This window comes from Mustela putorius, unplaced genomic scaffold, assembly GCF_011764305.1.
Source record: "Mustela putorius furo isolate JIRA1106 unplaced genomic scaffold, ASM1176430v1.1 tig00000580_pilon_pilon_pilon, whole genome shotgun sequence".
In the NCBI taxonomy this organism is placed as follows: domain Eukaryota; kingdom Metazoa; phylum Chordata; class Mammalia; order Carnivora; family Mustelidae; genus Mustela; species Mustela putorius.
Window position 1 is genome coordinate 14,654,813 of NW_025421423.1, and position 26,980 is coordinate 14,681,792.

Here is a 26,980-nt window from a genome sequence, read left to right on the forward strand (position 1 = left end):
AACCACATATCCACTCAGATCAGGTTTTAAATACCAAATGAAGAACACTCAAAAAACGTTTGGTTACATATAAAATCTTAAATATCTTTCCATAGCACTAAATAAAAATCTAATTGATAATGGCCACAGAGAGACTTTGTCTATAGAATAGTATAATATATTTAACTAACCCTTTATTTGTGTTATTACCAGTTTTATAGTATCACAAACGATGCTTCAAAGAACAACTTTATCCATGCATCTGTGCACTGGTATGGGTTTCTGTAAGCTGAAGCCCTAGAAATGGAACTGCTGAGTCAAAGTTCCTTGACTGTGTGTCCCAAGTTTAATAGATTTTGGGAAAATACTTAATAATGTATGAAGTGTTGGGTCACTATACTGTACACTTGAAATTAACATAACACTGTATGTTAACTATACTGGAGTTAAAATTAAAAACTTAATTTAAAAAGTCTGTGCTGGGGTGCCTGAGTAGCTCAGTAGGTTAAGCCTCTGCCTTCAGCTAAGGTCATGATCCCAGGGTCCTGGGGTGGAGCCCCACATCTGGCTCCCTGATCAGCGGGGAGTCTGCTCCCCCTCTCCCTCGCCCCCCCCACCGCCTCTCTGCCTACTTGTGATCTCTGTCAAATGAATAAATAAAATCTTTTAAAAAATAAAAATAAATAAAAAGTCTGGGCTAATTTATACTACCATCAATGTCACAACTAGCAATTTTCCCACACCCACTCCTACACTGAGTAATCAATTTAATAAAGATTGTAAGTAATCAATCTTAGCTGAACTGAGAGATGGAAAGGGATCACACTGTTGTCTGACTTTTTCTTTTTTTTTAAAGATTTTATTTATTTATTTGACAGAGAGAGATCACAGTAGACAGAGAGGCAGGCAGAGAGAGAGAGAGGGAAGCAGGCTCCTCGCCGAGCAGGGAGCCCGATGCAGGACTGGATCCCAGGACCCTGAGATCATGACATGAGCCGAGGGCAGTGGCTTAACCCACTGAGCCACCCAGGCGCCCCTGTTGTCTGACTTTATACCTATTTTATCACTGAGGTGAAATATCTTCCCAAATATTTATTGGTCCTTTGAAATATCTTCTTCAGCAAATTACTCATTATTCCTTTGAGTTGCTGACTTACAAAAGCTTTTATATATTGGGGAAAAAATCTCCCCCTATTCTCCCACACATCATAAATACTTTTTTCCTAGCATGCCTGTGATTCTACTTTCTAGATTTTCATTTCATATCTAAGTTTTTAAAATATAAATTTACCCTTCCTTCCTTTTATGGCTTCAGAGTTTCTAGTCATGCTTAGAAATGCCTTTCTCACTCTGAGATTACAAAAAATAGTATAGAAAAGAGTTAACACAGCAGGCCCAAGACAGCTATCCTTAGAAACACTGGCCTGCCAGGCTGGCCCTTGGCTGGCATCTGGAAATGGTTTCAGGAGAGATTCCCCCCACTACCAGGACTGCTAAGAATGGCTCACTGGGCCTAAACCCTTTGTACAAACAAATGGTTTAGTTTATGCTGAACACCTGCTTTCCTTCTCAGAATCTGGAATTGTGGTGCGTGTTAGGCAGAAGATGCCAACACCACCAGGATTGATTAAAAGCCCTCAGCACATGGGGCACCTGGGTGGCTCAGTCAGTTAAGCGTCTGCCTTCAGCTCCGGTCATGATCCCGAGGTCCTGGGATCGAGCCCCACATCAGGCTCTCTGCTCAGCAGGGAGCCTGCTTCCTTCCTCTCTGCCTGCCTTTCTGCTACTTGTGCTCTGTCAAATAAATAAATAAAATCTTTTAAAAAAAAAAAGCCTTCGGGTGCCTGGGTGGCTCAGTGGGTTAAGCTGCTGCCTTCAGCTCGGGTCATGATCTCAGGGAGCCTGCTTCCTCCTCTCTCTCTCTCTCTGCCTGCCTCTCTGCCTACCTGTGACCTCTGTCAAATAAATAAATAAAATCTTTAAAAAAAAAAAAAAGCCCTTAGCACTGAGTCTCTACTGAGCATCTTTGGTAGACAACATGTCCCACATATTGTCACAACTCATTGCTGGAGGGATTAAGCACATCCTGTGTGACTCTACTGGGAGAGGACTCTTGGAAGCCTGGACCTGGTTTGCTACGGACTTTGCTCCACATGCCTTTCCCCTTAACTGATTTTGCTTTTTGTCCTTTCTCTGTAATACATCTTAGACATGAGTACAAATATATGCGGAATCCTGTGAATTCTCCTAACAACTCACTGAAACTGGGGGTGGCCTTGGAGACCCCTGCCACATATATTTATCTAGGTTCTCTTCCTGCTGTTATGATTCTGCTTTCTGCATTCAAGCCTTTAATCTAGTTGGAATTGGGGGGGGGGGGGCACATGGATGTAAGAAACATAGTCTTTTGAGGGTTTTTTAAATCTTTTTTATTGTGAAATAAAACATTTACAAAAATGCACAAAATGGAAGTGTGCAGTTTCATGAATCATTACAAACATCCATGAAACTACCACCCAAGAAAAAAACTTATTTTGAAACCTGTACTACAAAGAAAGACTTCTATTGAAATCACAGTTGGAGAGGACTGAAAGACTGTTCAACATAAAAAACACAGTGGGTTTTAGGAACTCACCTAAGTTCACAGAGGTAATAAGCAGCAGGGCAAGAACTAGAATGGGGTCTTCTGACCTTCAGTCTAAAAAACCTTGCCTACGCTGTGCCACTGTCTGCAACAATGACCGTAGTTTCTATACAGCACTACGCTACACATACTACATCAGACACAGGGAGCCCTGTTTGAGAGCATCACCAAAAGATCATGTGACTTTGTCTCATTCAAGAGGTAGTTAAGACAAAATGGAACAATGTACAAAAATCAAAGGTCAAAAAATGACACTAGAGAAAGCTCACCACTGTGAATCCGAGCTAATAGGAAATGTGTCAAGTTGCAACTTCCCCTTCCTCCTTCTCCCTGCTCATCTAAATTCTGTCCTCCTTCAAGGCCCAGAACTCTCCTAACCTCCACTATGCAGCACTAACTTCCCTAAGGAGATCATATCATCTCTAATGATAGAGAAGTTACTGAAACCCCACCCTGTGTCAGGGCTTGGTGGTCATGGATCGACAGAGTGAAGAAGGAAGGGGCGAGGATGTGGCACAGGTCGGCAGCACTTGTATATGCTAGTTGTATGCTGAAGTACCAGAAAGCCAGAGACAGAGTGCCCAAGATGGCAGCATTTAAGGATAAAGGAAGGAGAATCCAAAAAAGGAAATGATGGGCAGCATACAAAAATAGGAGGAAAACGGAGTATGGGGTCAGAAGAACTAGGGAAAGAAAAAAACAAACTAGTCAATGAAAACTGGAAAAAAACGGTTTACCCATATAGAAAAGAAATACCTAAAAATTCCTTAAAACTCCAGGTAGATTAATGACATGTAAAAAGTAGAATTTTAAAGATTTTAAAGTAAAACTGAGAAGAGAAAATTAAAATGCAGGCACAAAACATAAAAGACTAACGGGTTAGGATTTTAAAATATTGCGAAACACACCATAAAATAAAAAGGTTAGTTATAAATAGCAACAATGGTTTTAAATGAAAAGGACTTGAATACAGAATACTTTAAACATTCCTGCAAATCAGGAAAAAGCAAATTAATCCCAATTTTTTACAGAAAAAAAGGATAAAAGAAAACAATTCAGAAATGACACCCACATAAAAAGATTCTCGGGGTGCCCGGGTGGCTCAGTGGGCTAAAGTCTCTGCCTTTGGCTCTAGTCATGATCCCAGGGTCCTGGAATGCAGCCCCGCATGGGCTCTCTGCTCAGCAGGGAGCCTGCTTCCCTTCCCCTCTCTGCCTGCCTCTCTGCCTACTTGTGACCTCTGTCTGTCAAATAAATAAAATTTAAAAAAAAAAAAAAAAGATGCTCAATCACAGTGATCAGGAATACGCAAAATTAATACAATAAAATAAGAGAGCATCCCCTTCGCATCAGAAAAACTTTGCAGGGACGCCTGGGTGGCTCGGTGGGTTAACCTCTGCCTTCAGCTCACATCATGATCTCAGGGTTCTCGGATCAAGCCCCACATCGGGCTCTCTGCTGCGGGGGGAGCCTACTTCCCTTCTCTCTCTGCCTGTCTCTCTGCCTACTTGTGATCTCTCTGTCAAATAAATATCTTTTTTTTTTTATTTAAAAAAAAAAAACTTTGCAAATCTAACTACCAACTGTTGGCAAAGACGGGAAACAAACCAAGAGGTACTTGATTAAGTTCACTGTTGATAGGGCATACACTGATAAAATCTCTGAAAACAAATCTTGAGCAATTCTACACCAGGGTAACATACCCTAAAGCTGTGCCATTCAAAGTAATCCAGCTGCAAACTGGCCCCGTCAGAAAAAGATAAGGAACACTCTTCCCTCCGTGGACAAAGTCTCACTGAGATAAGAAATGTCAAATAAACTAACAATGATAGTTAATTTACATTCTTCCTCAGTTCCCTATGTGCAAAAACTCATTCTCCCTTCCTTAGACCACACTTTGCATAACCCTGTCCTGGAGAAAAACTCTCCTAGGCAAAGACAAGCACAAGGAACCCCTGTAAGAAACCGATCACACACACAGGGTCGGTAAAAGCAAAAATGTGGAAACAATCTAAATGTCAATCAACAGGAAAATGGGTAGAGAAATTGTGGCAGAGTCCTATGACAGTGAAAATAAACCAGAGTTAAATGTCATAGGACCAACATGACAATATCTAAGAACCCAAGATCAACGAAAGCAAGTGCAGAAGGATGTGTACAGTTTGAGTCTACCTAGGTCAGGTTTATAAATGCAACATCTATATGGTGCATCTGACATATATACTTCACAGGGATGAGCGCCTGCGGGCTAGAAGGGAAGAGAGGAGGAGGAGGAAAAGGAAAGAGACAAAAAGAGAATGAAAGGAAAATTGTAATGGGTAACACAGCAAGCTTGAACTGTGTCTCTAATATTTATTTCTTAAATAAAAGATGTTTTGCTAACAGCAAAAAATGTAAATAAAGATTTGACAAAGATGGGTAGGACATACATAAATATTTCTAAGATTAATCTCTAAACTTTCTTCATACTTGAAACTTTCATTATTTTTAAAACAAATACATACACCATACTAATTTTGTTTTAGATACAACTACATAAAAGGGGTAAGAAAATATATCAGAGATTTTTCTTCTTTATACTTTCATGTACTTTTCAAATATTCTTCAGTAAAAATACATTTCTTTTTTTTTTTTACAAAAATCTCTTGAAAGAAGCCAGGTTTCAGGGATAAAGAAATTTAAAGCACAGAATTTTAAAGCTTAAAAGGAACCTTAAAGAATACGGAAGGACAAAAACACGAACATTTACTGATTGATGGGAATGCAATATAGTCACTTTAAAAGACAGTTTGGAGGTTCCCTACAAAACTGGAGTCTCACCATATGATCCATCAACTGCACTCCTTGCTATTTACGCAAAGGAGTTGAAATCTTATGCCCACACAAAGACCTGGACAGGGATGTTTCTGCAGCTTTATTCCTAAGTGCCAACACTTGGAAGCAACAAGATGTCCTTCACACTAGGTGAATGGATAAATACAAACAACAAATATTTTTCAGTGCCAAACAGAAATGAGTTTTCAAGTCATGAAAAAACATGCAGGAACCTTAAGGGCACATTACTAGGTGAAAGAGGCCAATCTGAAAAGGCTATATACTTTTTGACTCCAGCTATATAATACTCTAAAAAAGGCATAACTATGGAGACAGTAAAAAGATCAGTGGTTGCCAGGAAGGAATGGGGAAGGAGGGACGAATAGCAGGAGAACACAGGATATTTCCGGCAGTGAAAATACTCTGTATGATATTATAATGAGGGATATGTGTCCAAACCCATACAATACAGAATACCAAGAGTGAACTGTAATATAAAGTACGGACTTCAGGTGGTTATGTGTCAATGTGGTTTATCCTTGATTAAAAATGTACCATGCTGGGCGCCTGGGTGGCTCAGTGGGTTAAGCCGCTGCCTTCGGCTCAGGTCATGATCTCGCGTCCTGGGATCGAGTCCCACATGGGGCTCTCTGCTCAGCAGGGAGCCTGCTTCCTCCTCTCTCTCTCTCTGCCTGCCTCTCCAACTACTTGTGATTTCTCTCTGTCAAATAAATAAATAAAATCTTAAAAAAAAAAAAAAAAAAATGTACCATGCTGGTGAGTGACGCTGATGGAGGAAGCCAAGCTTTTGGCTGGGGGAGGGGGAGAACAGGACAGGGGGAGGACAGGGAGTGAAGCAGAGGATTACACAGGAAATCTCTCTGTGCCTTCTTAATTTTGTCGTAAACCTAAACCTGCTCTAAAAAAAAATAAAGTTTGTTTGTTTTGTTTTGTTTTTAATTTAGTCTCAGGGGCACCTAGGTGGCTGAATTGGTTGATTTCAGCTCAAGTCATGATCTCAGGGCCATGAGATGATCCCCGTATTGGGCTCGGCGCTGGGTCTGGAGACTGCTTAAGATTCTCTTCTCATCCTCTCCTTCTGCCCTCCAAACCCACCGTATGAGCACACGGTCTCTCTAAAATAAGAAAATCTTAAAAAAACAAATCTCAGTCTCAAAAAAAAAAAAATCTTCAATCCCAGAACTAAAAACAACTTCCAGTTTAGCTTATGTCAATTTTTACATTCATGCAGGAAAAAAGCCTACTAAAAATAAATTTATTCATTTCGTTTCCACTAAATATTTCTATAATCCACATTATTCCCCAGTCTTTAACTTCTCTATGTAAAGGCAAAGAAGGGACTTCCTTCCTTCTACCCCTCCCAAGGAAGAAATAACCAGTAAAGGTTTAAGGCCTTCCCTTCAACGTTACCCACCATTAGCCACTGATATTTCTGAAAACATGTAATTATTCCTGACAAATAAAACTGTCCATATAAATCATTCACTCTTCAGATCACTCGAAAAAAATACAACTTTGACTTCTGCGTTAAGGAGGAAAGGCTATTTCTTCACAGGATTAGAAAAGGCAAATACTGGGGTGCCTGAGTGGCTCAGTGGATTAAAGCCTCTGCCTTCGGCTCAGGTCATGATCCCAGGGTCCTGGGATCGAGCCCCGCATCGGGCTCTCTGCTCAACAGGGAGCCTGCTTCCCTTCCTCTCTCTCTACCTGCCTCTCTGCCTATTTGTGATCTCCCTCTGTCAAATAAATAAATAAAATCTTTAAAAGAAAAAAAAAAAGGCAAATACTGGTTTTTACTCATATAATCACTCATACAAAAAAAAGTTAAAAAAAACAGCAATATTGGGGCACCTGAGTGGCTCAGTGGGTTAAGCCTCTGCCTTCGGCTCATGTCATGATCCCAGGGGCCTGGGATCGAGTCCCGCATAGGGCTCTCTGCTCAGCAGGGAGCCTGCTTCTCCTCATCTCTCTCTCTGTCTCTCTGCCTATTTGTGATCTCTCTCTCTGTCAAATAAATAAATAAAAATCTTAAAAAAAAAAAAACAGCAATATGTCCATTTCCTGAGATGTATCATCTTTTCACAACAACTTGAACATCAAAACATTCCTTTAAAGTATGCAAGGCAAGCATACGCCATCAAAAAGTTACTAAATTTAAGGTAGTGGTTATCTCCACATGATGGAATTTCAGAGGATTCTTTCTTGGCTTGTTTAATTTTATGTCATTGCTAATTTACTTCATGAACATGAATTACTTGTTTGAATTAAATCGAGGAAACAGTTATTTCAGAGAAAAAGGTTTAGGAATGTTTTTAAAGCTGCTTAAATTTTCTACAAAGAACATTATTTTTTGTGAATATGAAAGTAAATTTTAAATTGTTAATCAGGTTAGAGCTTACGTGGAAGCTGAGACTGAAATGGAAAGCTGAAAATACTTAGACCACTGCCCACTGCATCATAAATCAATTAATAATCTAAAGCTACAAGGTATTTTGAGAAACATCTATCAGGTTACCATAGAAATACACTAAACCCTAATGGAATAATCTCACAAGGAAATATTGCCCCTCCTGGTATTTATTTTCTTTTGATTCATACATACGTAAAGATATTACAGTCACAAGGCAGTTTCACATGGGGCTTTGGGCCTTAAAAAACACTGTGAGGGGGGCAACTATTGCCTGCATTTATAGATGAGAAAACAAGCTCGGGATCTGATTTGCCAAAGGTCACCAAGCTAGTAAGACAAATTGCTAAGTTGAACTTTGATAGGTCTTTACCCTCCAAGCACACACTAGAACACAGTACCTCCCTCTAAAGTACTATCTATTGAAGTAAGGTAATACTAGCTCCAACTTACAGATGAAGAAAGAGAGCCTAGAATTCATTAAGAATGTTGACTTAAAAAAATAAAGAGAAGAATGTTGATCAAGACTTCTAAGGTAGTAAAGCGTCAGGGCTAGGGTTCAAACTCCAGGCCAGTCCAACTCCAAACGCAACAGTCCTTCCAGCATGCTAAACTGCAGCACAGCCGAAGCAGAGAAAGGGGGTGGAAATGACACAAAGCCTTACTGGACAACTGTGTAACAACATGACTTTGTACCCCGGCCACAGCCACTGTGTCAGCATGGGTCCCAACTCAATCCATACCTTCCTCAGCAATTCAGAAGTGGGACCAAAAACTCAGGCCTCTCTGGAGGGCCTGGGCCAATGAGAATAGAGCCGGTGGACAGGACCTGGTCATCTTTAGCCTACTCTGAAACACAGAGTCAGAGGAAGCTGGTCTGAAGACTGGGCATAAAGGCACAGAGAAAGCAGCTGGAAGAACTGGATGATTTCTAGTTTGTGAAGGCCCTTCTTGTTTCCATAAAACTCCCTAAAATAAATGCCCTGTTTTTGCTTAAGCTGGCTTACAACTGGGTCCAAATAAAAGCGGAAGGTCTTTGCCAAAGGGGATAAAAAAAGAAATACTTCTATAAAGGTACATTAAAAAAAAAAAAAAAAAAAAAAGTAAGCGGCCAGAACATGCCTAGAGTGAATTATCTGATCAGAGAAAGAGTCCTTCCTAATGGTGGGCCTATGCAGCCCCAAAGGAATCTTCTTAAACTTGAACCCCATTACTCCTGCAATAGCAATCCAAACTGCAATTGCTTCCTAAGTGTACCATGTTCTCCCTGCCCAATTATTTGGTCAATCAAGTCCCCCAGCTGGGAATATTCCCCCAACCTCTCCATCTCCACAGAGCCAAATCCTCCCATTCAAGAGCCAGCTCAAATATTACCTGCTGCATACCTACACTGTCCATCTGAGCCCTACAAACTCCCATGGACCTCTTCTACATCTCTGCTGGCACTCACTGCCTTATGCTACAGATTATGTAACTGCCCGATCTTCTCTGTCCTAGACCAAAGCAGTTCTTTGAGGTGTGATTTCAATCTGATTCCACCTAACTACCCACTCCTTCTCTACACTCCATCCTTCTATAGAGCTCCTTGGGTTGAGAAACTGTGACTTAAGTCCCTTGGTATCCCAGCACTTAATTCAGACCCTTGCAGAGAGGAGTTGCTCAAATACCTGTTAAATGTATGAAATATTAATTCCTCGTGCATTAGAAAAGTCATTAGAAGTTTATACATTTAACATCTGTAGCAAGGGAAAGGAGGGGACTGGTGACAATTTATAATACTGATGTTAGAATCTCTTGGAAAAGGGATGATACGTATTGTAATACTACAACAAGTGCTTACGGTTTAAAAAAAAGGGGGGGTGTTAGGAATTCTAGAAGGTCTGATTATGTGGAGAACTGGCCTGTTCCAAATGAGGAGGGATGCAGTAGTTACTACAGAGAGCAGAGGAAAAAAGAAAAAGATGGAGAGAGAGGACACACCAGGGAAAGGACAGAAAGCCAAACACTACACCAAGACTTTCCCCATGACTCACATCTTCCAGAGTTAATTAAATTACTGAAAGTCTTGGGAGAGTGGAGTGAGTGAGGGAGTATATGTGTAAACCAGTGAAACAGGTGGGTTTTCATGTCCAAGTTGACATGAGTGGAACCAAAATATCATTTTCAGAAATGGGAACCTAACAGCTAAGAAAAACATAAGTAAAGTAAATTATAGGAAATTCACAAAAACAGCTAAGAACCTAACAGCTAAGAAAAACATAAGTAAAGTAAATTATAGGAAATTCACAAAAACAGGAGGGGGGTGATGGAGAGATGACCCCCTCCAGACTTTGACAACCTGTGCAATTAGGAGTGGGAGGCTAAAACTACAAAGAGTAAGGTAGGCCTAGCTGCCATGTAGATTTCATAGGTAATGGTCTTTTCTGGTAGATCAATCCTGTGAATTTAACTAGATACTAACTAAGGTTAAAGGATTAAAGTCCACATCATCTATTGATTTCTGTACACCATTTCGATTCCCTAAATGTAACTCTGTAATACCTGAGTGACAAAAAATCCAAATGAGGCCAGTGAGATACTTCTTCAGGAATTAATGCTTTCAATTTTGATCTCTACTGCTAGGTTTTAAAAAGATGTTTGTCCCATTCCCTACCTTAAGAAAAAGAAAAAAAACTTATTAAATGCAAACATACTTAAAAGAAGAATGTCAGGAAGTCCAGTAGTAAACATCAATATAAGTCAGAGATGGGGAGAGGATCCATTCCACCGTGGCTCCTTCCAGCCAGGGCTGCCCAAAGGGGAGACAGATTAAGAACCTCTGCAAGCAATGAGGCTTGGAGCAGGAGGTTCCTGCTGACACAGTCCCTGCTGGTACCCCTTACTCCCAGAACTGAGGCAATTAAACCAACTTCCTGTCCCCTAGCCCACCATCTTACCCCCCAGTACCCACCAGGCAAATAATCCAATACGGACACCCCTGCACCAGGATGTGCTCGTGACTGAGCAGGGAAGGGGAAAACAGTCTTCCTTCTCCTGCCACTTCCAAAGTCCTAGCCACCTGGAGATGACGTCAGGCTACTTTACGCCCCCTATCAACCCAGCAGAGCCTTAAGCAAAGCTACCCTCCCCTGCACACACACACACACACACACACACACACACACACACACAGAGGGAGGGAAGGAAGAAGTCAGGGTTAGCTTGGCAGGGCTGGGCCAAGTGATGAGACAAAAGCCCTCAACTGCACCCTAGCTTTAATGAGTAAGTGTCACACTCCAGATGCACTGATCTCCACAAACACTCCCACCTCCCAAGGAAGGCCTTTCCCCCAGAGACAGCAGTTGGCAGGTGCACAGTTAGAAATCAATGTTAGTAAACTGATGAACTGAAAGATTAGTTCAACTTATGAAAGCCAGCTTAGAGGAGACAATGTATACTATGCAAGAGTTCAGACTGCATAAAAGTCAAACATGTGATAGTTAAGATCCACCAAAGCAGCTCATTACTTAGGACAACGCTCATTTGGAAGTGTAAACTCTAGAAAGTTCTTTATTTAAGTCACTCCTTAAATTCCAGCATTTGTGGTTTGACCTGCTTGCCTTCAGTATATCATAACTTCATTAACGCATCTGTCACAGGCCCAAAAGCACTGAGAATGAATCCAGGAGCAAATAAACAATGTCCTTGGTTCTCTTCTAAACAATTCCTCCCACCTCCCAGTTTTCCATTTCTCTCTAATGGAAAGAAGGTATGTGAGACAGCAAAAACACCAACAAAAAAAATTTATGCTAAATTTGAACTCCGATTTATAAAATACTCCATTCGTTCTATCCCTCAAAATTCCACCTAACAGGGCGCCTGGGTGGCTCAGTGGGTTAAGCCGCTGCCTTCGGCTCAGGTCATGATCTCAGGGTCCTGGGATCGAGTCCCGCATCGGGCTCTCTGCTCAGCAGGGAGCCTGCTTCCTCCTCTCTCTCTCTGCCTGCCTCTCTGCCTGCTTGTGATCTCTGTCAAATAAATAAATAAATCTTAAAAAAAAAAAAAAGATTAAAAAAAAAAAAAATTCCACCTAACTGAATTAAGGAATCATACACCATCATCAGCAATATACATACCGAAAAAGAGAAGGCATGGGGTAAGGGGAATGCAATAGTTAAATTAGAAAAAGCAGTAAGATGCACCTTTGGATTGAAACCACAAAATCCAAGGTACACTGGATACTGAGCTCATGATATCAGAGAATTACAATCTGAACTTAGAGAGTTTCAGTCAAAGGACCATCCAATATCTTCCAAGAAAGACAGACACTAGAGTCTTATTCAGCCCCAGAATGAAGCAGAATTTAGTAGTTTTTCCATCACAGTACATGTCAAAAAGGCAGAATTAGGAATATCTAATTACTATGATGATGCCTCTTTCAATGCCCCCCCTTTTTTTCTTTTTTCTTTTTTTTTTTTCCTTTTTTACAAATAAAACAGGATGACATTCTGGGAGCATGTAAAGTCATTTTTTATTGTGGCAGACAATACTACTTGTAAACTAACACTCATAGTCTTTTCCTTGTGCACACTGCTAAGGAATATCTTCGAGTTTCACCTTTTTCTCTCTCTTGCTAATTGTTTAAATTTATGCTCATGCAATGACATACAATAGAGGCTTCGGGATATATAAAAACATGAACTTCACTAACTCGGGATAGCTGGAAAAGGAGAAAAACCCATGAAGATCTTGGCAAGAAATTGCTGGCTACTTGATAACCTATGCATTTTTAAATGCTACTACAAAAAAATGCACACATCCTAAGGAACTAAGGAACTACTAACCTCTACAATCAATGTGATACATGGTTTATCCAGTCTTGACAAAAATCCTCTGGATCACCAGTGGTAGGTTCATCCACTCGTACATATGCAATTGTATAAAGAATCTATTATTTAGAACACCAGGAAAAAAAACAATTAAAAGATTTATATTCATAGCTACCATTAAGAAATTTTTTAAAAAGCACTTTTCATTTCTATGCTAAGATCTAATTTGATGCCCTGCTTTGCAAATTCAGAATGAAGAGGAAAATATTATAGTGATTACCAAACTGGAGAAAGAGTAAGGAGTGTCCACAAATAAAAATTATTATATAGAAGTAACACACTAATAATTTAAACTTATTCACTGAAGACTAAAACACTGGAATACCAATACAACACAGATTTCATCATATATGTATATGTGTACATATACATAAATATCAACATACAAAGTCTTACATTAGAATTGGAAGGAAGTGTAATTATACAACAGTTTTATAAGAGGGGTATTAGTAGGTGGGTACACATGCTACCACACATTACACCTGAGAATATAAACGGTGAACATTCATAACCCTTGGAACCTCTGCCCTCTCTCAGCACTCAGGATCCCCTCCCCTGGTTCTTCCTGGTCGTCTTCTCACCCCTACATACGCACAGCCCCAAGACAGCTGTCCTCAGGACAATCTGCCATTCCCCTGATTCTACCATCACCCCCACACTCTCCCAAGCTTCAGACCAAGTTCCCACACCCAAAGAAGCCACATGCCTAGCACTATGCCAAGCTCTGAACATGCACTATCTCTTCCCACTCTTCTAACAACTCTGTGAAATAGGTTTGTTATTATCTCATTTAACAGATGAGAAAACCAAAGCCCAGAAGTTAGGTCCCTTGTTCAAGGACATTAATCAAAAAGCAGCAGAGTCAGGATTTAAAACCATCTCTGACGCCACGTGACATTTCAGCTACTATTCTACTATTCCAAAGAGTCTCCCTGAACAATACAACATGGGCACCTCAATAATTCAACTCATTCACTCAACAAATGATTTCTTTGTTGAAGACAACAAACCTGTTCTCTCTTTTCTCCACTTTTACCTCCCTAACTCTGTCTAGAGACTGTCCTCTCCACACCCCACTAATCTCTCAGGTAGATTCTTGGAATCATCTCTAACTCCTCCCTCTCTTGAACAACACTCATCTACTTGGCTGATAATTTCTGCCTATTTTAGAGATTCTAGGTCATATTACCTCCTTGCCAAATCCACTTCCACTGTCCCACTTCAGACCCCAGGTTTCTTTCACTTGGCCCCTGTGACACCCTCCTAAACTAGTCTTGCTTCTCTGGGTCTCTGGATCCACGCAATCAATGTTACACCACTGCCACCTGTTATCCTTGTAAAACAGACCTACTCATGTTACACTCCAGCCTAAAAGCCTTTGATGGTGCTCTACTGTCTACAGAACAAAGTCTAAACTAGTTGTGTTGGCATTCCCACACAAGCTGGTCCCAACCTATCTTCACAGCTTCATCTCCTACTGCCACCCCCAACTGAAATAATAATAATAATTTACACAGAACTTAATTCCTTATATAATGCATTTTCATATACATTAATCATAAAACAACACTAGGAGTATTTCTTATTATCCCGATTTTATGAGAAAGAAACTGAGACCTAGGAAGGTAAAACAACTTGCTGAAGATCCCAAATCATAAAAAGAACATAAAAGGCAGAAAGGGTCAAGTATCAAAACTCCAAATTTTATCTCCTTCCCCAATACTTCCCGCAGCCATAGCATCCCTACTCCAGCATATCAGACTCAACCTTTCTTTGAAAGTATTTTCTAACCTCTCTGAGCTCAAGGTATTTGCACTTGAAATTTCCAAAGAACAGTGGTAGGCATTTTTCATATTATACTTTATATTAGTTATTTATATTTATATAGAAAGCTGTGTCTACAGTGAATTATAAGCTCTATGAGGACAGAACCAAAAGTTAGTCACTCAATTTTTAAAGTCTGCTTATTTAACTGGAAAATGTGTGGGGAAAATAAGCCACATAAGACGACAAGCATCAAGGCAGAGACTGGCCAGGCCTGAAACCAGAGACCAGAAACCTGGGTCAGACCATCTGAGCACGCCGGCAGTGCTGATAATTTTAACATCTACCTTCTGAACAAGGTCGAATAACCCAGTGCCAACCATTTTCACTGACAGTGGCCTTTATTAAATATTACAGTTTACTGAAACCACAATTCAAAAACAGAATGGGGTGAAAACGAAGATTTAGAAGTTGGTAAGAAACAGAAATACCATTATTTCCCATTTTAACGTTCCTCTTTGACTAAATAACCAACGTTTGAACTATACAGACTTGATTTAGCCTTTCTACAAAGATCAGCTGAGCTGCCTGGATGGCTGTCTCCAGGGCTATTTCAGTAGGCCACAGAATCACGTTCTCCCACACAGCCACACAGACAGCTTCCCACGTCTCACCCTCTCAGAGAACCACGAGGCTTCATGGCACTGGCAGAGCCTCTCTCAGAAGGTATCTGACATGTTGATTATCTCACCAACTTTTGCAAGTGAAGTTCCCCATGGTTATGTCAAATGGTCAAACTTAACAGTGTCAGAGGCCCTACTCCTCCCTGAGTTGTCTTCATCCCAGATCAGATTCTAAGGATGCCTTATAATTATAAAGCCCAGAATATGAAACCACTGAACAGCTGACCTGGTGAAAAGTCTCAAATGCTTCCTTCCCTCTGTCAGAAATCTCCCTGTCCACTGCTGAAACATAACCACAATGTCAACTTTTCCATGAACTGGCAGAGGATAATATTAGAAGAAAAACTAGCCCACATGCCCTGCACTTGAATTACACTCCATTCCAAACAGTTACAGCACTACAATCTTAAGTAATTTACAAACTAGATTTCAGAACTATTTTTGTCAGAACTAACTGTTCTCTATCGTGGCACCTCAACCAAAATTTTGGGGCGCCTGGGTGGCTCAGTCATTAGGTGTCTGCCTTCAGCTTGGGTCATGATCACAGGGTTCTGGGGTGGAGCCCCACATCGAACTCCTTGCTCAGTGGGAAGCCTGCTTCTCCTTCTCCCACTCCCCCTTCTTGTGTTCCCTCTCTCACTGTCTCTGTCAAATAAATAAATAAAATCTTTTTTCTTTTAAATCTAATATTTCTATCCAATGAACCTCAGAATACTGCCGCATTTTATACACGACAGCAGATTTCTTCTGCAGGCTACTAAGACATTGGCGGGGGCGCATGTTGCTCTTGTTATAAACTGTATTTTCCCTTTCAGAGAGAGTAATACAAGAGTCAGAATTAACATCAACTTTGGAATCAGAGAATCTGAATTCAAGCCCTAACTCCGTAACATGAAGGAAGTTCCACTACTGAGACAGTAATAGCCCCAAACTCACAGGGGTATTGAAAGGATTCGGTCAGTCAACAGGTACAAAGTGACTAGAACACATGGTAAGCTTTCAATAAACATCAGCTTTAAAATCACCCAATTCAAAGTCACAATTCCTGAGATTTGTGAAAGGATAACAAATTCCAAGAAACCCCAGCTCAAGCCTGCCCTGCTTACTTACCTTTGGGCAACTTCCATATGTCAATGATACTAATCAATCAGTCAATCGATAAAAATGAAATAGAAGAGAAACCTAACAGTTCTGCCTCCCGGGAGCTCCCACACAGTACGATGGCAGATACAACCAAAAGCAACTATAGATTTAATTTAAATTTATGGCATGTGTGTCACCTCAAATACAAAGATAAAAGATGCTGATCTGAAATCTGTAAAACCCAGTGTTACCAGCTATATATCCCTCAATAGCACATGTGGGAACCACCGATAATATGACTTTAGCATTGTCTATGTTACATAAGCATACACTTTGGTCCTTACATATTTGTCTACACATACGCTTCCTCTTTCCTCTCAGCAGTATCGTAATTCCGTTGGTGGACCGTGGTGTTTCTTTTGCACCCCACAGCCACGTTAAACAGCAAACAGTTGGACTAAAATGACATCTAGGTAAGAATTTAGCAGCCCACCTGACCATATCTTTTCATCAGCATGAACACGGACTACGGTACACAGCAGTAATTCAGCCTAAAACCTGGCTGAGGGCACACTGGAGTCTGAGACACCTGGGATCCGATGCCACCACTCACTCACTGTAGGACCCGGGGAACCTAAAATGTCTGTTTTCCATTCCTTAAAACAGCAATAACAATTTTACCTTCCTCTTACAATTACTGTGACAAATAAAAGATTACCTGCAAAACACTTAATGCTAATTCTAAAATACTGAGGGGAACATTTACAGATGTCTTCAATTTACTTTGAAACGCATCAGAAAAGGATGGATTGAGCACTTAGTGCCACTGAGCTGTACAATTAAAAAATGATTAAGATTATAAGTTTCATTACATGTGTTTTACCAGTTTTTAATTAAAAATGATTAAAATAAAATTATAAAAGGTGGATTGAAAGATGGACATATACGTGATAAAGCTGGTAACAGAGCAAATGGAGAGCCTAAGTCGTGGGTATATGAATACTCACTTTCAACTTTTCTGTATTTTTGAAGATTTTTACAATAAAATATTAGGGAAAAAACAATGCTGGCATCCAAAAGTCTGCTTTTATTATCACTACTAGTCAAAATAATAGCCAGCAAATATTCAGATTTTGGCTTTTTTTTTTAATTGTATAAAGCATCATTTTATCAGCCATCTCTCTTTTTATTATGACCATTCTAAAACTAAAAGTAGCTTATTTGAAACTGCTTAACCAGTACTTCATGTACGTGATTTCAAGTTAAATTATTCTAAGGTACCAGCTGCCAAGCACTTAATCTCTTCTGAAGGAACACAGAAACCAAGTCAAGAGATATTTGTGGTCCATGATTGATGACTTGACCAAACAAAACAACGGAAAAGCAAGAATTGGAATTATTTGTTCCTACCTTTTTCAGTAGGTGTTGAAGCTGTTAAGTCCGGAAGTACTACCAGAAGTACTACCAGCACCTTAACAGGTCCCTGTACTGCATAGACACAGTATGTCAGCCACTTTGGAATGATACCCAGTTTGGGGCACCTGGGTGGCTCAAGCTTCTGCATTCGGCCCAGGTCAGGATACTGGGGTCCTGGGATGGAGCCCGGCATCAGGCTCCCTGCTTAGCGAGACTGTTTCTCCCTGTACCCCTACCCCTCCCCCCAGCTCATGAGCGCTCACACCATCTCTCTCAAGTAAATAAATAAAATCTTTAAAAAAATAAAGAATGACATCCAATTTTCTTGGGTTTTTTTCCCCTCTCCAAATGGTAATTGAGATTTTAAAGTGTTTAGTGGTACTACAGGACCTCAGATACCACAAGGTACAACAATTTAAATAGACCACCTCAAAGCTACTGCGATGCTACCTTCAAAAATACAGAAAAGAACGTGGTGGGAACATGGAAAAATTGGAACCCTTGCATACTGTTGTTAGGAACATAAAACGGTATAGCCACTGTGGAAAACAGTATCGTGGTCCCTCAAAAAATTGAAAACAGAATTACCTTAGGACCAAACGAGCCCACTTCTGCGTAAACACCCAAATGAACTGGAAGCAGAGTCTCAAAGAGGTATTTGTTCACCCATGTTCACAGCAGCATTACTCACAAGTTATGATGTACAAGCAATCCAAGTACCCATCAACAGATGAATGGATGAGAACATAAATGTAATATATACACACAATGGAATATCATTCAGCCTTTAAAAGGAAGAAAATACGGTCACATGCTAAAACAGATACGAACTTTGAAGACATTAAGCCACATGAAATAAGGCAGTCAGAGAAAGACAAATCATGTATGACTCCACTTATGTGAGATACCCAGGGCAGTCAAAATCAGAGACAGAGAGTAGGATGGTGGTTGCCAGGTGCTGGAGGGGCGTGGGGTGGGATAGGGAGGTCAGGTGTAATGGGTATAATGTTCCAGTTCTGCAAGATGAAGAGTTCTGGAAAGGGACAGTGGTGATGGTTGCTCAACAATATGTCCTCAACACCACTGAACTATACACTTAAAAATGGTTATGACGGTAAATTTTATGTGATGTGTATTTTACAATAACAAAAACAAAAACAAAAAAGGGGGAAAAAAAAAATCAGGGAACTGATCTCCCCAGAAGGCCTGGCAGGGGTGCTCCAGCTTGGACCTGACAGAAGAGGAATCAACCCGTTGGCGCTCAAGCCATGTCCATCTCTACACACACCCTGAGAACTTGTCCACTGAGACTCTCCATCCTGCCCAGGGTCACACCAACTGTTCATTTCAGCTTCAAAAGCGACAAACATTACTCCTGCTACCGCAGTTCTCTGTCAAAGCAGCACGGACCTTAATCTCTCTCAACCTGCCTGCTCTTTGAAAACAAGGATAATTCCTACCTACCAGCCTTACAAGGTTGTTACGAGGGCAAGACTGAGATCACGTATATAAAAGGAGCTTTAAACTGCCAAACACCAAAGCAGCAGAAATTACTATGTTTATAACTACTTTCGCATGGAAAGTCAGAAGGGACTATAACAACATAAACTTCACAAAGCTTGCGACACCTCACCCATGTTTCATTCCACTTACAACTCGCATCACCCCTAAATAACACCTTTTTTGTTTTCGCCATAAACGGAAAGGGCAGCACTGAAGAACCAAACAAAAGCTCAGCCTAAGCATTTCGTCTCACCACGCCAACCGCAATCAGAAATCATCTTACGTGTCCTAGGAAAATTCAATTTTTATGGCCCCAGCGTGGGCCTGCGGCGCCCGGGAACTACACTTCCCAGAAAGCATCGAGGTGAACCCGAGCGGCGGGCGGGGCGGCCTGGGATTCAGGGTGACCACCGCTCTCCCCAAACGGGGACCGCCGTCCCCTGAAAAACGACAACGTTTACGGTCGAGTGTGAAAGCGCGGTCGGCCCGCGGTCCCGCCGGCTTCCAGCCCCGCGACCCTCTCCCGGCCCTCCCGTCCTTCCTGCTCCACCTGAGGGTCACCGCCTATCCTTGACCTTTCCGCGGATCCCTAGGGTGTCACAGAGAGGCACCTTCTCCCCCGCCCCCAAAGCTCCATTTCTAGAACTCCCCCAAACAGTTGGGACCCGGGGCCACGGCGGGGTCAGACGGGACGCGCCGACACCGCCCACCACCCTGAGGGCCCCCCCCCGCCGCCCGGCCCGTCCGCCGGCCCGAGAGCCGCGGGCAGGGGGCTGGGCTGCCCCCACCCCCGGACCGGGGCGGATCGCTGGCAGAGGTGGCTCCGCCCGGGGCTCCGGTTTCAATTTCGCAACGTGACGGTGCAAACCTGAGGCCTACAAGCGCAGGCGGCGGCGTCCGGCGCCCCGCCCGCCCGCCAGGCCCGAGCGCCCCAGCCCCCCGCACGCCGCGGCCGCCGCCCGCCCACCCAGCCCGGCTCCCGGCGGTCGGCAGCGCGCCCCAGCCCGCCTGCCCGCCCGCCGGGCCCCGGCCGCCGCCCCCGGCCCCGCGCAGCGCCGGCTCTGACTCGCGGCGGCGGGCTGGCGGTGGCACTTACTCAGCTCGTCCTGGGAGGCGGAGGCGGCGGCCGCAGCCATGTTGCGCCAGGGAGGGAGGGAGGGGCCGGAGCGGGAGGGCGCGGACGGGCGGCGCGGGGAGCTCGCCGCTCTCGGTGCGGCAGGGGCCGGGAGCCGCCTCCGGTCGCACGGCGCGGGCCGCGCTGCGCCCACGAGGCCCGCCCGCCGCCGTCGCCGCCGCCTGCGTCCTCCTCGCTGCACGCGTCGCTCTCGCGGTCCCCCGCGAGCTCGCGACTCGGGCGCTCCCACCGCCTCGCGCCTCTGCGGAGCCGCCGCCGGCCGTCGGCCGAGTCCCGGTGCGCCCGGCCCGCAGCGGCGGCTCTGCGGCTCCGCGCCGCGCTCGCCCAACTCACGCCGGTTTTATATTTAGAAAGAGCTGAGCCATCCTCCCAGCGGCCCCCCCGCCGGGCCCCTCGCGCGCCCGCCCGCCCGCGCTCGCTCGCTCGCTCGCGGCTCGTCCTGCCCACCTGCCGCCGCCCGCCCCGAGAGCGCTCCCCGCGCGAACCCGGCACGCGGCGGCCTTCGCGGGCGGCCCGGCCTAGCCGCCCCGCCGCGCCGTAGCAGCCTGCGGCGGCCGCGACGCGAAGCGGACGCGCGGGCCTCTGACCTGAGTCGGAGCCGGTCTCCATGCCGGCGATGCTGCGCGCGGCGCCGCGAGGTGGGCGCCCAGGAGCGAGGCGGCGGCGGGCTCGGGCCCGAGGGGCCGCGCGCCGCAGTCCGGGAGGGGCCTGACCGGGGCTGGCCCGCGCTGCCCCCGGCCAGGGAGAACGTCCAGGCGGGGCCCGGGCTCCCTCTGGAGAGGTCTGCGGCTGTCACGTCGGCCGGTCCGGACCTGAAGAAGCACGCCTGTCCAAAGGAAGAGACGTGGACTCGGAAAAGTGGAGCCGGGTTCGGAGTCGGCGGGAGGAAGCCCCGCCCTGCGCCTCCCGCGAACTTCTCGGCCCCGGCGCGTTCAACGCCCCGACCCGGCTCCCTGGGCTCCTTCTCTCACTTAAAGCCCGGGATCAAGTCTAGTTTCCTGATGCTCTCAAACAGGCACTGCCGAGTGAAGGAAAGCCACGGAGTCCTACTAAAACTTAAATGAACCAAGATACTGGAAGTTCAAAGTCAAGCACATAGGCTTATATGAGCTTCTTTTTTAAAAATTTTTATTCTAATAACTACGTTCTTTTTGGTAACCCGAGTGATTTATATCCAGTATGCCAATTTGAACTTCACGGCTTAAGTCTGTCCATGAGGTCGTGGATGTGAAAAACACTTGCAGAATGGAATTCAAATTAAGGGGTTGCATAATGCTGTACTTTTAAGTGACGGCACTGTCAACAACAAATTAGGTACAAGATGAGATGCTTTTTTTTTTCTTTTTTGGTATAAGAGGAAGAAATCAAGACCCTAAATGGATTGAAATTGCATTTACTCCTAAAAGAAATCCATAAAGCCCTAGCTAATGGCTTGAAGAATGAATATATGTCATTCCAGACGTAACTTAGGCAAGTACAAGTCACTTACACGACATTAAAGGCATTTATTTCCTTTATTGCTTTAATATGGAAATTATACATGATCTTTGGGAAATTTTCAAATGATTGGGGATATCATAAAATTAAAAGTGAAAAGCCTTCCATTCTCACCATCCCATTTCCCAGGGAAAAAAGTGTTAACAGATACAGATGAGAGTGCATTCTCTGAGGCCTTGTCTCTGCATATATATACATATACACATATATGTATATATATACATTTATGTATATATATATCTCCCTAAAAGCAACTAGAATGGAGAGAGGCTCATACTTACAATAAAGTTCTGCATCACTGATTTTCCCCCATTAACATTCTTCCCCATTAATTCAAAAAGGTCTACACCACCACTCTTTTTATTAATGACCTCATATCACATTAAGTTCACCAATTCTTTTTCTGAGGACATTTTGGCTCTTTAATTTGATGTCGACACAAAGTCGGTGCCTAACAAAATATCTGCAAAGACTACGTATTCAGAAGTGTATAAAAGTAAAGGTCATCCCCCACCTCCTGCCCACCATCCCCTCTTCTGAACTCCCTGGAAATAATCCTATTAACAATCCTATTAACAATTTGGTGCCTCCAGCCTTTCCTGACTATGAATATATAAAGTAGCTGCACCAAGGATTGGTCTGGGGAAACTGACTTTTCATAGCCTCAAAAAAGATTCTTCTAAAGCCAACACAAAAAAATAAATAAATAAAAGTATAGAATATAAGTGAAAAAATAAAAAAGTTCGTTAGGCAATATTAACTTCCAGACAAGACTAGTTAGCATCTCATAAATTCATCTGACATAGAAATTTGAGAGTCCACACATGTGCAAATCATGGATATGTGTGTATCTACAGATTTTGTTTTAACAAAAATGGAATCCTACTACACATACGTAACTTTATCTTTTCACCAAACAATATACACAGGTGTTTTTCCATATGGGTAATGATAATAATAGCTAAAACTGATTGTGCTGGGCAGTGTTTAAAGTGTTCTACATGGTGGAATTCATTTAGTCCTCACAACAATCTTATGAAGTAGGGATTTTTATGACACCAAATGATGAAGGAACAAATCCAAAATGCCACAAACTAGAAACTGGTGGAGAAGGGGTTTGAATCTAGGCAGTGTGGATCACTCTTTACCACCATGATCTGTATGTACATCACTACTTCGTTCCTTTAAATGGCTGCATGAAAAGTACATGACAAAATTTATTTAACCATTCCCCTACTGATGAGCATTTAGGTTGTGGACAATTTTTTCTACTAGTGTAAGCAAATGTTACTGTAAAACATTTCTATACATATATCAACCTAGTCACATATTACATATAGACAGAAATATGTAGAGGCAAAATTGTTAGGTTAAAAAAAGATACCGTGGGCGCCTGAGTGGCTCAGTGGGTTAAGCCTCTGCTTTCAGCTCGGGTCGTGATCCCAGGGTCCTGGGATCGAGCTCCGCACCCGGCTTTCTGCTCAGCGGGGAGCCTGCTTCCTCCTCTCTGTCTGCCTCTCTGCCTGCTTGTGATCTCTCTCTCTCTGTCAAATAAAAAAATAAAATCTAAAAAAAAAAAAAAGATGCCGTTAACATCTTGTTGTATACAGCAGCTTATACCACTTTACAGCACTGCTATTAATTGCTAGGGTTTAAAGCTCTAAGTTTGTTTATAATTGCTTTTTTTTTTTTAAAGATTTTATTTATTTATTTGACAGGCAGAGATCACAAGTAGGCAGAGAGGCAGGCAGAGAGAGAGGAGGAAGCAGGCTCCCTGCTGAGCAGAGAGCCCGATGCAGGGCTTGATCCCAGGACCCTGGGGTCATGACCTGAGCCGAAGGCAGAGGCTTTAACCCCCTGAGCCACCCAGGCGCCCCTATAATTGCTTCTTCCTTCAAACTATTGTAGTTTATTTTCCCTATTTCATAGCTTCATATTCTGGGATGCCTGGCTGGCTCAGTTGGTTAAGCGTCTGCCTTTGGCTCAGGTCAAGATCCTAGGGTCCTGGGAGAGCCCCACATCTCACTCTCTGCTCAGAGGAGAGCCTGCTTCTCCCTCTCGCTCTGCCTGCTGCTCCCCCTGCTTGCGCTCTCTCTCCCTCTGTCAAAGAAATAAATAAAATGTTAAATAAATAAGTAAATAGCTTCTTACTAGACAATTTGGTTTTGAATAGTAGATACTTCCTATCTAGAATTTACCTCGATTTCCAAAAACAAGGCAAGAAGGAACTGTGGACTGGGATGCCCAGGGGCAGAGAAGAGGCCACGGGGAAACCAAAATAATGCATCACAAAATCCAAGAATGAAAAACTTACGTCTTTTACTCTTTCGAAGTCCCCTCTCCCTTCTAGAAGGCCGTAATTACATGAAATGTGTGTACAGTTCTAACAAAGCAGTCTTGTTTCCATAGCAAAAGCAAATCTGAAGCAGAATATTAACCCTCTTCTGGGCAGGTACTTGGATGACAGAGGAGCTTATAGACACCCTAAAACGAGGGACGAAGCAGAAAAACTATGAAAAGAAGCTGTGAGAACTCAAAAAGCAAAACCTTCTGGGGTTATTTGTAAAACACAAAAAGCACGACCCACCGCAGAGTCCCTGAAGTCATTTCACTTGAATAGATCTTCGTGGCGATACTCCTGACATTAAGAAACAGTACAGGAATGGCCTGGGCGACTCGTTCCATTAAGCGTCTGCCTTTGGCTCAGGTCACAATCCCAGGATCCTTGGATGAAGCCCTGCGTTGGGCTCCCTACTTAGCAAGGAGTCTGCTTCTCCCTCTGCCCCTGCCCTTCCCCATTTGTGGGCGCTCTCACTCTTCTTTCTCAAATTTAAAAAAAAATTTAAGATTTTATTTGTTAGAGAGAGAGAGACAGCATGAGCAGGGGGAGAGGTAGAGCCAGAGGTACAAACGGACTCCCCAGAATCCCTAAGTAGGGTTCCCCCATGTGGGGCTCGATCCGAGGACCCTGGGATCATGACCTGAGTTTAAGGCAAATGCTTAACTGACTGAGCCACCCAGGCACCCTTCTAATAAGCAATTTAGATGCCTAAAAGGATTCATTCTAAACTAGAAAATCCAACTATCCCAAATAATTCAATTAACCATTCCCAAGGAGCTCCAGACAAGCCAAAATTCTATAGAAATAAGTCTCATACTGTATTCATTTTGGTGCTGAAGTAGTCAGGGACTGGATCCAGTCTGCCAAAGAGTCCGCAGCTCTCATGATCTTCACCCCTGTTCCCCCATCAGTTATTAAATAAAAAACATGTTTCACTAAACATAAAACCATGTCAGGACTCAAAACATTCCACTTCTAAAAATCAAACTCAGAAACACCAGTCTCTAAGCACTATATAGAAAACTTCCACTGTTTTACTCCCTAATTCCCATGGATTTAGAGTACATTTCGGATTCTTCCCATCGCCTGGAATGTTTCCACTGCTTTCTGGTCTATGTATCCTCTAAGTACCATGTGCTCCATTCTTAGCCTGAACTCCAAGGATGGCAATGAATCCAAGTCCTTCTTTCCTTGGTTTCTATCCTAAAGACAGCACCAATCAATTCCCAACCTTTGGCAAAACCTATCATTCACTTTATTCCCCCCCCCGACACATATAAGTGGAAAAAGGCTAAAAGCTGACCTGGTCCAAGACAATACTACACCTTGCATCTTAGAGGATAAGGCAATATTTCCTCTAGGGATAAAATTTATCCCTATATCAGCAGGGATATCTCCCCTAATTCCTTAGACAGTGGTTTCAAAGATTTTTATTTACATTCCTCCCCCCCAAAAAAAGATGTTTGAAAAACAATGTAATCTATTTACATATTTTTAGATTGGCATCTAAAATTTTCCATTATAAATAACTGAAAGGGAGAAATTTTGACAGCAAATTCTATTGTAAATATTAGCAATTTTGAACAAAAATGGGGGCACCTGGGTGGCACAGCCAGTTAACATCCAGCTCTTGGTTCTGGCTCAGGTTGTGATCTCAAGGTCTTGAAATCAAACTCCGGAGTCAGGTTCTGTGCTCAATGTGGAGTCTGCTTGAGATTTTCTCTCCCTCTCCCTTCACCCCTCCAGCTCATGCTTGTTCTCTCTCTCTCTCTCAAATAAATAAATCTTTAAAAAATAACAATAAAATAAAACTCTCTGTTACTTCTTTAAACTATATACATAGCACTAAATTCTATCCCTGAAACTAATAATACAGTATATGTTAACGAAATTGAATTTTTTAATTTTATAAAAGATTTTATTTATTTATTTGACAGACAGAGATCTCAAGTAGGTGGAGAGGCAGGCAGTGGGGAGGGGGGGAAGCAGGCTCCCTGCTTAGCAGAGCCTGATGCGGGGCTCGATCCCAGCACCCTGGGATCGCAACCTGAGCTGAAAGCAGAGGCTTTAACCAACTGAGCCACCCAGGCGCCCCTTGAATTTATTTTTTAAAGATTTTATTTATTTATTTGACAGAGAGAATACAAGCAGGGGGAACAACAGGAAGAGGGGGAGGGAGAAGTAGGCTCCTTCACAGCAGAGAGCCCAATGTGGGACCATCCCAGGACCCTGGGATCATGACCTGAGCCTAAGATGGACACTTAACTGACTGAGTCACCCAGGTGACCCTGAAACTAAATTTTTTTTTTTTAAAGATTTTATTTATTTATTTTACAGAGAGAAATCACAAGTAGATGGAGAGGCAGGCAGAGAGAGAGGGAAGCAGGCTCCCTGCCAAGCAGAGAGCCCGATGCGGGGCTCGATCCCAGGACACTGAGATCATGACCTGAGCCGAAGGCAGCGGCTTAACCCACTGAGCCACCCAGGCGCCCCGAAATTTAAACTAAAAATTTAAAAATGGGCTCCTGGGGGCCTCAGTGGATTAAGCCTCTGCTTTCAGCTCAGGTCATGATCTTGGGATCCTGGAATCGAGCCCCGCATCAGGCTCTCAACTTAGCAGGAAGCTGGCTTCCCCCTCTCTCTCTCTCTGCCTGTCTCTCCACCTACTTGTGATCTCTCTCTTTCTCTGTGTCAAATAAATAAAATATCTAAAATAATTAAAAACACATATGTAGCATCTAAATAAGATTTTTTATTTTTTAAAAGGTAATTTTTAAAAAAGGTTTTACTTATTCATTTGACAGAGAGAGACACAGTGAGAGAGG

General features: G+C 43.0%; 1 protein-coding gene across 5 annotated transcripts in view; it reads right to left on the reverse strand.

Moving 5' to 3' along the window:
- The window catches only part of ECPAS (Ecm29 proteasome adaptor and scaffold), a 98,150-nt gene extending 76,932 nt beyond the window's left edge, over positions 1-21,218 (reverse strand). Inside the window, exons 1-2 of one of the 5 annotated variants that reach the window (XM_045081697.1) lie at positions 20,905-21,218; positions 12,689-12,792 (exon numbers count right to left, since the gene is read on the reverse strand). In XM_045081697.1, coding sequence (XP_044937632.1) covers positions 12,689-12,710 — 22 coding nt within the window. In that variant the 5' untranslated portion in view covers positions 12,711-12,792; positions 20,905-21,218. Of the gene's footprint in view, positions 1-12,688; positions 12,793-17,673; positions 17,693-20,278; positions 20,650-20,904 lie in introns of those variants that run through there. The other 4 variants (XM_045081699.1, XM_045081700.1, XM_045081698.1 and 1 more) reach the window with 4 other exon arrangements.
- Positions 21,219-26,980: the final 5,762 nt, after the last annotated feature.